The 10,819-nt window shown below is 46.1% G+C and overlaps 2 protein-coding genes across 4 annotated transcripts in view; one reads left to right on the forward strand and one right to left on the reverse strand.

Moving 5' to 3' along the window:
* CTCF (CCCTC-binding factor) overlaps window positions 1-2,813 on the forward strand; it is a 56,108-nt gene extending 53,295 nt beyond the window's left edge. For 2 of the 3 annotated variants that reach the window (XM_066349962.1, XM_066349963.1), the window contains one exon: window positions 1,322-2,813. In XM_066349962.1, the coding sequence (XP_066206059.1) occupies window positions 1,322-1,506 (185 nt within the window). In that variant the 3' untranslated portion in view covers window positions 1,507-2,813. The remainder of the gene's footprint in view (window positions 1-1,321) is intronic. The other variant, XM_066349964.1, reaches the window with a different exon arrangement.
* CENPT (centromere protein T) overlaps window positions 1-10,819 on the reverse strand; it is a 186,826-nt gene that overhangs the window by 695 nt on the left and 175,312 nt on the right. The gene's annotated exons all lie outside the window — the stretch shown is intronic.

Below are 10,819 nucleotides of genomic sequence, written 5' to 3' on the forward strand. Positions count from 1 at the left end.
AATATCTGAGGCCTGAAATATCTGGGAACTTTTATTTTAGTAAAAGTTTAGCATAGAAGAGTACTTAGGTTCTACAAGATGGGTACTATTAATGTGGGAGGATTTTACAAAACAACTGAAGTCACAGTCAGCTGGCAGAACTGATGTGGTAACGAATGTAAAAGAGCCAAACGTTAAAGGATGGAGAGAGAAAGCAGTTTTTCTGTGCTGAACTTGTTCCTCGTCTAAGAAATCCAGGCCTGTGGATTTAGTTGCTAGACTTCTGATTAATGAGTGGACACAAAGGAGGTGTTTACCCTCCACCTCGTACTACATATGACTGTGGGCTACAGTTTTTATTGTACAGACATAGCCCTTGTGACAGCAGACTCTGGGGAACTCAGGTCTCTAGTCTTGTCATGTTTTGCTCCAGATCTCCTGAAAGCTGGCATGTTTTGTTTTGTCATTTAATTTAGGCTTTAATCTTTTTTTTTAAGAGTGATATATAGGGACAGACAGATAGGAACAGAGAGAGATGAGAAGCATCAATCATCAGTTTTTTGTTGCGACACCTTAGTTGTTCATTGATTGCTTTCTCATATGTGCCTTGACCGCGGGCCTTCAGCAGACCGAGTAACCCCTTGCTCAAGCCAGCGACCTTGGGTCCAAGCTGGTGAGCTTTTTGCTCAAACCAGATGAGCCATGCTCAAGCTGGTGACCTCGGGGTCTCGAACCTGGGTTCTCCACATCCCAGTTCAATGCTCTATTCACTGCGCCACCGCCTGGTCAGGCTTTAATGTACCTTTTTAATGTGTCTACTGAGCCTCATGTATAGATGTCTTATCAAAGTGGGATGGTTCACTCTAGATCCTGGGAACTTTTCATCTACACGCCGAGTGAACAAGCCGGAGAATCCTGGCTGTGGGAGGGCTCCAGAGTCAAAATATCAGGTTCTTGCTGTAGGTACATCCTCTAAAACAGACCTTCATCACACATTCTGTGATCCTAGTGACACTGTCTGCTTTTTTCACCTCTCAGACTATTTGTAAAGGCCAAATTTACATCTGACATTAAGGAAAACTAAGGCTTTTAATACATATGTAATTTGGGAGGCAGATGAAGACAAATGCCAGCATTTTCTTCTTTGATAGTTCCTAGAGTATTGGGGCTTTGTATAGCCAATTTTAGATTATTGAGTCTTCTGATTGACATACTCAGAATCACTACTACCTGCGGCTCTCCTACATTGCTGATACTCATTTAGTGTCAAGACCGAGAGGACCTTTGCAATTATTGGGGGCTTTAATGGAACATTTGTTTTTTTCGTGCTCTTTTTTGCCAGCAACAGCTATCATTCAGGTGGAAGACCAGAATACAGGTGCAATTGAGAACATTATAGTTGAAGTAAAAAAAGAGCCAGATGCAGAGCCCGTGGAAGGGGAGGAAGAGGAGGCCCAGCCAGCTGCCACAGATGCCCCCAATGGAGACCTCACCCCCGAGATGATCCTCAGCATGATGGACCGGTGATGGCAGGGCCTTGTCATTGCCAGGACTGCTCTGGGCTGTGTTTAAACGGCCTGCATCTTAATTTTTCTCTTTTTTCTTTTTTGGCTTTGGGAAAAGCACCATTTTACACCATTTTACCAAACATACTGAGAACTAAAACTTCAAGGATGATGTTAGAAAAATGTGATTTAACTAGAACTTGCGTTTGATGGTAGCAAATCATGGAACGTTCTGAGTCCCTGAGGGTTTACTGTGAAGTGCTGAGGACAGTGTTGATGCCTAACTGGTTTTCTTAGTTGGAAACAGAGACATTGAACCCTCTCTCTTGCTATGTAAACCACTCCAGAATGGCCACCGGGTTTCCCAGAGTTCTATGGTCTTCTTCCCAGGAGCGTTTTTAATTGTAAATGCAGACTTGGGAAGGGCTTAGACTTTTAAACTGGTTTTTGCTTTTGCTTTTTCCCTGACTCCCTTTGCTTGGAGTCGGCTGCACACCAATAATATGGCATGCTATGATCGGTTTTTGTCCTGAAGGCTTTGCCTCTTTCTTGGCAAAGTTTCTGGTATGGTCAAGCTTGTAAATAACTTTTTTTACATTTTAATCTTTTCCATTAATTAAGAGGTTGAAAAAGAAGTGCAGTGTGAGAAAACCCAGCATTTTAATTACTTGCAAATTAAGTTACCACAGATGCTGTAGTGTGTAAATGTTGACAAGAAATTGGATCACAATCATGTAGCAGAACAGCACACAGACTGCTGCCCGTTAGCACCGGACACCCACGTGGAAGACCGTGATTTCCAGCCCATGGAGCCAGCATTTGAACCTTGTACATTTAACTTTCAGTTATGATTTCCCATCCACATTTTCTTTGTCTGTAGCTGAATTTTGTGTTTTATACATCCTCTGTTAAAGCAGAGGGTGATTATGAGTGGGTCACAGCAGCCCTTAAACACTGGGCCAGAAAATTTCACTAGGTCAGTAATTTAAACTTTGGGTCTTCAAAAAAAAAAGTAATGTGAAGCAAAACCAACTAAAAAGATTCTTCTTGCACATGAACTGTCACATGTTTAAAATGTTTTTTTAGAGAGCCTCAGTCTTGTTGATTTCAAACACTTTTTCTTCTGTGTATTGCTTTTAAGAGCCATCAGTTAGCTATCAGACTCTAGTTTGATGCATTTTGTACTTAGCTGTACTGTGTGATATTTTCCATTATTTTAGGACACCAACATGAAGCCTGTAATAAAATATGTGATGGGGTTGAAAGCTGGGGAGGAGGATCTACTGCTGTACAGCTAATAAATCATAACGGATTAACAAGTGCTCCAAACATTCTGTGTCGCGTGATTCCTGCCATGTGTGGCCTCAGGTGGTACAGGCAGGCTGTGTGGCCACTTCCTTCTAGCAGATGGGAAATGATCTTGGCAGATGATACAAGACTAAATGCATCCTGCTGCAAGTTTTAACTCCCTGAAAGTGTGTGTGTGAGTGGATGGACATCTACCAGCCTCCATGATCCACTTTAGGGAGTGGATTCCCCATGGCAGAGGGGTTGGGCCACAGAGCTTAGACTAGAAGGGGCTGAATGGGAAGCTCTGTTCTCCAGGTATCAGCTCAGAAAGTGTTGGGATCAGTACCTCAAGCTCTGCCAAGCGCTGCAGGCAGGCCAGAAAAGCTGGGCCCACTCTGCATTAGAGAAGTTGACTTGAGAGGGAGACAGATGTAGGATCACTAGGAGACTCCTGGACAGCATAGCTGCTTGTTACCACAGGAAGCTAGATGCGAAGGGAGTTGTGTTAGGAAGTTGACACATTATTGAAACGACATCTTGCTGCTGCTGGCCATTTCTAGGCAGAGGGCTTTGGCAAACCCCTTTTAGGTGAAAGCTTCAGCCACTAATTTTAGGGTTTTTTTTTTTTTTTTTCTCTGAAGCTGGAAACGGGGAGAGACAAACTCCCGCATGCACCCGACCAGGATCCACCCGGCACGCCCACCAGGGGCGATGCTCAGCCCCTCCGGGGCGTCGCTCTGCCGCAACCAGAGCCACACTCTAGCGCCTGAGGCAGAGGCCAAGGAGCCATCCCCAGTGCCCGGGCCATCCCTGCTCCAATGGAGCCTTGGCTGTGGGAGGGGAAGAGAGAGACAGAGAGGAAGGAGGGGGTAGGGTGGAGAAGCAAATGGGCGCCTCTCCTATGTGCCCCGGCCGGGAATCGAACCCAGGTCCCCCAAACGCCAGGCCGACGCTCTACCACCGAGCCAACCGGCCAGGGCCAATTTTAGGGTTTTTTAACTAGAATTCCAATTTACCAGTTGTCAATGAAAGATAAAAAAGGACAAGATGGGCCCTGGCCGGTTGGCTCAGTGGTAGAGCATCAGCCTGGTGTGCAGGAGTCCTGGGTTCAATTCCCGGCCAGGGCACACAGGAGAAGCGCCCATCTGCTTCTCCACCCCTCCCCCTCTCCTTCCTCTCTGTCTTTTCCCCTCCCGCAGCCAAGGCTCCATTGGAGCAAAGTTGGCCCGGTCGCTGAGGATGGCTCCATGGCCTCTGCCTCAGGCGCTAGAATGGCTCTGGTTGCAACAGAGCATTGCCCCCTGGTGGGCATGCCGGGTGGATCCCGGTCGGGCGCATGTGGGAGTCTGTCTGATTGCCTCCGTTTCCAACTTCAGAAAAAAGAAAAAAAATTTAAAAAGAATATAGAACATTATCATTAAAAAAAAAAAAAGGACAAGATGTACAGTGTGACCGTAAAGTCATGGTGCACTTTTGACTGGTCACAGGAAAGCAACAAAAGACGATAGAAATGTGAAATCTGCACCAAATGAAAGGAAAACCCTCCCAGTTTCTGTAGGATGATGTGGCAGTATGTGCGCATGCGCAGATGATGATGATGTAACACCATGTATACAGTGGAGCAGCCCACAGCCATGCCAGTCGAGATGTGGACAGTACAGAGAAAAGTTCAGTGTGTTTTGTGGCTCGCTAAATTCGAATCCGTGACCAAAGTGCAACGTGAATATCGGCGCGTTTATAATGAAGCGCCGCCACATAGGAATAACATCACTCAGGATAAGCAGTTGAAGGAAACCGGCAGTTTGGTGGAGAAAGCCTGTTCTGGTAGGCCATCAGTCAGTGACGAGTCTGGAGTGTCTATATGGGATACCTACCTAACGAGCCCTAAGAAATCTGTGCGTGAGCCCACATTGAACTGCCCTGAATAGGTATGAAACTGGGAGAGTTTTCCTTTTATTTGGTGCAGATTTCACATTTCTATTGTCTTTTGTTGCTTTCCTGTGACTGGTCAAAAGTGCACCATGACTTTACGAACATACTTATATAACCTTAGGCTGCCCGTGCAGTCAGGTCTCCAGGAAAACGTTATCTGGGGCAGTCAGAGCATTCAGTCTCTGTCCCATCCATGGGTTAGCCCCTCACAGGAGCCATAGTAGCCCCTACCAGAATTGTCTCACTGGGCATACAGCTTTTATCAGTTGGTAGGTATTTATCATAGCCTCTTTGCATAACACATTTATCTTCAGCAGAGTTTTTTTTTATTTTTTTAGAGAAGGGGTTTGGGGAGTAAAAGTAGGAAGCACCAATTGATAGTAGTTGCTTCTCGGGCCTTGACCAGGCAAGGCCAAGGTTTTGAACTGGCTGCCTCAGCATTCCATGTCAACACTTTATCTACTACACCACCATAGGTCAGGCTTGGCAGAGCTTTTCATTTCTCATTGTATTCACTCAAATGTTTGAAAGTTTAAGCATGGAACCTGACCAGGCAGTGGCACAGTGGATATAGCGTCAGACTGGGATGCAGAGGATCCAGGTTCAAAACACCAAAGTCACCGCGGGGTCCCTAGCTTGAGTGTCAGGTCATAAAGACCCCATGGTCGCTGGCTTGAGCCCAAAGGTTGCTCATTTTGCTGTAGCCCTCCCCCCCCAGTCAAGGCACAGAAGAGAAAGCTATCAATGAACAACTAAGGTGCCTCAACAATTGATGCAGGCCCTGTGGTAGAGCATTGGTCCAGCGTGTGGAAGTCCCAGGTTCGATTCCCGGCCAGGGCACACAGAAGTGCCCATCTGCTTCTCCACCCTTCCCCCTCTCCTTTCTCTCTCTTCCCCTCCTGCAGCCAAGGCTCCATTGGAGCAGAGTTGGCCCAGGCACTGAGGATGGCTCCATGGCCTCTCCCTCAGGAGCTAGAATGGCTCCTGTTGCAATGGAGCAAAGCCCCAGATGGGCCAAGCATTGCCCCCTAGTGGGCTTGCTGGGTGGATCCCGGTCGGGCGCACGCAGGAGTCTGTCTGCCTCCCCACTTCTCACTTCAGAAAAATACAAAAAAAAAAAGAAAAAGAATTGCTACTTCCCTTCCTGTCTGTCCCTATTAGTCATGTTCTCATCCTCATTAGATCATTGAAGTAGACCTATCTCAAAAAAAAAAAAAAAAGAAAGAAAAAGAAAAGAAAAAGATTAAACATGGATTTCTTTTGGATAGTCTGGGCAAGAAAAGTGACATGCTCATGGAAGTTAAGGCTGCAAAGGGACCTCCCACTGCATAGCCCTATGATAATCCTGTGTGACTTCATTCAAAATAAAATCTTTGTTGACCCTGGCTGGCTAGTTTATTTATTTATTTATATTTTATAAATAAATTTTTATTTTAATGGGGTGACATCAATAAATCAGGGTACATATATTCAAAGAAAACATGTCCAGGGGTTATCTTGTCATTCAATTCTGTTGCATACCCATCACCCAAACTGGCTGGCTAGTTTAGTTGGTTAGAGCACTGGTCAGCAAACTCATTAGTCAACAGAGCCAAATATCAACAGTACAATGATTGAAATTTCTTTTGAGAGGCAAATTTTTTAAACTTAAACTATATAGGTAGGTACATTGTTATAACTTAATTAGGGTACTCCTAAGCTGGCCAAAGAGCCGCACTTAAGGGGCCAAACAGCTGCATGTGGCTCATGAGCCATGGTTTGCCAACCACTGGTAGAACATAATCCCGATATGCCAAGGTAGGGGTTTGACCTCCAGTCAAGGCACATAGAAGAATCAAACAATGAATGCATAAGTAGGTGGAACAACAAATCAATGTTTCTTTCTTTTCCTCTCTCTAAATTCAAAAAAAATTATTATTATTATTATTTTTGTATTTTTCTGAAGCTGGAAACGGGGAGAGACAGTCAGACAGACTCCCGCATGCGCCCGACCGGGATCCACCCAGCACGCCCACCAGGGGGCGACGCTCTGCCCACCAGGGGGCGATGCTCTGCCCCTCCGGGGCGTCGTTCTGCCACGACCAGAGCCATTCTAGTGCCTGGGGCAGAGGCCAAGGAGCCATCCCCAGTGCCCGGGCCATCTTTGCTCCAATGGAGCCTCGGCTGCAGGAGGGGAAGAGAGAGACAGAGAGGAAGGAGAGGGGGAGGGGTGGAGAAGCAGATGGGCGCTTCTCCTGTGTGCCCTGGCCGGGAATCGAACCCGGGACTTCTGCACGCCAGGCCGACGCTCTACCACTGAGCCAACCAGCCAGGGCCAAAAAAAATTTTTTTATATAAGGTCTACTGGAAAGTTCTGTCCGTTTTTGGAATAAAACAAAATACAAATTTTTCTTATCGTCAATAAACTTTATTAAATAATATATTTCCACACCAATCCTATCTTCCGAATATGGTCCGAAATGCTTTGCTGAGCTGAATTAAACCTTTCTGCAATCTCCGATGTTGTCAGAAAAGGATCTTGCTCCAACATGGTCTTAACAACACTGTCATCGATCAAAGATGGTGGCCCAGAACGTGGCTTATCAGAGAGGTCGAAATCACCTGTTTCGAATTTTTCGAACCATCTTCTGCATGTCCTATCAGAAACTGTACCTTCACCAAACACTTTCAATAAATTTCTACATGCTTCTGTAGCATTTCTTCCTTGTTGAAATTCGTATTCAATACAGTGGCGTAAATGAACTTTATCAGTAGCCATGGGTACACTATCGCTTCATACATAAGACTAACGTGAATTAACATTGTTTTAGTTAATTTGCTACATCAGTATGTATACATTAAGTGATAAAAATAGAGAGGCACACATGTGCCAAATAAACATGTGCTTATGTGTCAAAACTTGTGATAGAAACAGACAAAACTTTCCGGTAGACCTTATATATACTACTTACAGAAATATAAAGTTGTTCTTAAAAAATAAAAATAAATAAATAATCAAAAATAAAAAAGGCCCTGGCTAGTTGGCTCAGTGGTAGAGCATCGGCCTGGCGTGCGGGAGTCCCGGGTTCGATTCCCAGCCAGGGCACACAGGAGAAGCGCCCATTTGCTTCTCCACCCCTCCCTCTCTCCTTCCTCTCTGTCTCTCTCTTCCCCTCCCATAGCCAAGGCTCCATTGGAGCAAAGTTTACCCGGGCACTGAGGATGGCTCTGTGGCCTCTGCCTCAGGCACTAGAATGGCTCTGGTTGCAACAGAGCGACGCCCCAGATGGGCAGAGCATCACCCCCTGGTGGGCATGCTGGGTGGATCCCGGTTGGGCACATGCGGGAGTCTGTCTGACTGCCTCCCCGTTTCCAACTTAAGAAAAATACAAAAAAAAAAAAGAAGAAGAAGAAAATAAATAAATAAATAAATTTTCAGCAAAATCCAGTTCTCATTATTACTTCACACATACCTAAGAACTTATGGGGAAGTTCACTGGTCTGTCTGCATGCTCTTCCCCATTGTTGATTGTAGTGGGTACAGGAATAAAGAAATAGTGACACCTAAGTGATATTGCCCATCCACTGCTGCCCAGCTCAGCAAGCCCTGAGCCCTTTCTTGCTTTTGGTCACGATCTTGTCTTTTTATTTATTTATTTTTCAATTTATGGATTTTAGCAAGAGAAGGGAGAGAGAGAGACAAGAACATCAAGCTGCTCCTGTATGTGCCCTGACCAGGGATTAAACCAGCAACCTCTACACCAGGGGTCCCCAAATTACGGCCCGCGGGCCGCATGCGGCCCCCTGAGGCCATTTATCCGGCCCGCCGTACTTCCAGAAGGGGCACCTCTTTCATTGGTGGTCAGTGAGAGGAGCATAGTTCCCATTGAAATACTGGTCATGGCCTGACCTGTGGTGGCGCAGTGGGATAAAGCGTCGACCTGGAACACTGAGGTCGCCGGTTCGAAACCCTGGGCTTGCCTGGTCAAGGCACATATGGGAGTTGATGCTTCCTGCTCCTCCCCCTTCTCTCTCTCTCTGTCTCTCTCTCTCACTCCTCTCTCTCTAAAAAAAATCAATAAATAAAATATTTAAAAAAAAAAAAAGAAATACTGGTCAGTTTGTTGATTTAAATTTACTTGTTCTTTATTTAAAATATTGTATTTGTTCCTGTTCTGTTTTTTTTTACTTTAAAATAAGATATGTGCAGTGTGCATAGGGATTTGTTCATAGTTTTCTTTATAGTCCGGCCCTCCAACGGTCTGAGGGACAGTGAACTGGCCCCCTGTGTAAAAAGTTTGGGGACCCCTGCTCTACACTTCAAGACAATGCTAACCAACCAAGCAATCTGGCCAGGGCTGGATTTTGTCTTTTTATTTTTTTTAAGACTTAATTCATTTTAGAGAGAAGAGAGAGAGAGAAGGGGGTAGGAGCAGGAAGCATCAACTCCTATATATGTCTTGACCAGGCAAGCCCAGGGTTTCAAACTGGTGACCTTAGCTTAGCGTTCCAGGTGAACGCTGTATCCACTGTGCCACCACAGGTCAGGCAATTCTGTCTTTCAAAACCAGCTGGGGGCCTGACTTGTACTGGCGCAGCGGATAAATCATCAACCTGGAATATTGAGATCTCCAGTTCAAAACCTTGGGCTTGCCTGGTCCAGGCACATGTGAGAAGCAACTGCTATGAGTTGATGCTTCCCTCTCTTCCCCCTGCCTTTTTCTGTCCTCTCTAAAAATCAATAAATCTTAGGGGGGAAAAAATCATCGTAGGGAGCCTTGTGGCAGCGCTGGGAGGCGCAGCTGGCCTGGCCTCACTCAGCCTGTGCCATTGGAGCAGGCGGGGCTTATTCCTCATTATGAGCTTTTAGCATTTCCTGAGCGCCCACGGGGTGTCATGCGGTCTGGAACACAAAGAACAAGCTGAAGGCCTCTCCCTGTCTCACTGAGTCACCGTTACTCCTTGTTAGAGCTAAATCGCATGTGTTTACTCGGTCTCTGATACCAGTTCAGTGTTGTCACTGCCGTCCTGATCACCATCAGCATAAGGAGGGGTTTGTGGCTAGCCTAGCACCCCTGTCCTGATCTCCATGGTTATCCTGGTTTTCTCCAACGTAGCCCACTGCCTGTCCTCACAGCACTCAGTGGACATAGGAATTGACACCATCAGTGTAGCTTCTGGCCTCAAGAGTCCCTCTGCCTGGGGAACAGCTCGAGCCCTTTGGCAGTCATTGCCTCTTTCATTTCTCACCCTTGTTACTCTAAACAGAAAAATCCCAGTGAGGTGGGTTTTCTGTGGTTCTGTTTGGGAATCCTAGGGTTGCCACGATAGACTTGGCAAATGTGTTTACTGAGTGCCAGGCACTGTTGTAAGTACTTCTCTTAATATTCAATCCTTATAGCAATCCAGTACTTTGAGGTAAGTTAATAATAGCTCCAGCTGGAGCTGGAACTGGAACAGGAACTGGAAGCCCAGAAAGGTTAAGTAATTTACTCAGCGTCAAACAGCTGATAAGTAGTGGAGCCAGGACTTGTATTCAGGCAGTCTGCCTTCAGAACCTACATTCTTGACCTCTTAGCCAATAGTGAGTGAGACCTATTGACTTCTCACCCTAAAATGGCACTTTGTGGGTTCTATGTGGTCTTTGAAAGAGTCTTAGATCTTAACCCAATCTTGACTCCTTTCTTCAAATTGGGAGGCAGCAGAGCAAGACCTCCTCTTGCCTCTGTTCGAAGGAACTCATAGCTCCCTCTCGCTCAGGGTCCTCCCCTGTCATCCCTCAGCTATCACACCATGGGCCTGTTGCTTGAGGGGAGATGGCTGCTCCCAAGCTGTTAATATTCAGTGTTTCTACTTTCCACTTTGTCCTAACCTTTGGTTCTAACCATCAACTCATAGCAGCTGCTTCTCACATGTGCCTGGATCTCAAAAAACAGAGGTGAGACCTTGTTGGGGATGGAAGCGGTGACTGGATGGCGGAGAGTGTTCCCGCTGTCTCTTAAACCCCAAGGGGGGTAGGGCCAGCTGGAGGTGGGAAAGAAACCAAGGGACTGCCCAGTACCTCTCACCCACTCTGCCTGGCTGAGCTCTGGACAGGGCAGAGGCTCTTTCCTATCTCCTAAGTAGAATTTAAT

The sequence above is a fragment of the Saccopteryx leptura genome, chromosome 9, assembly GCF_036850995.1.
Source record: "Saccopteryx leptura isolate mSacLep1 chromosome 9, mSacLep1_pri_phased_curated, whole genome shotgun sequence".
NCBI classification, from domain to species: Eukaryota; Metazoa; Chordata; class Mammalia; order Chiroptera; family Emballonuridae; genus Saccopteryx; species Saccopteryx leptura.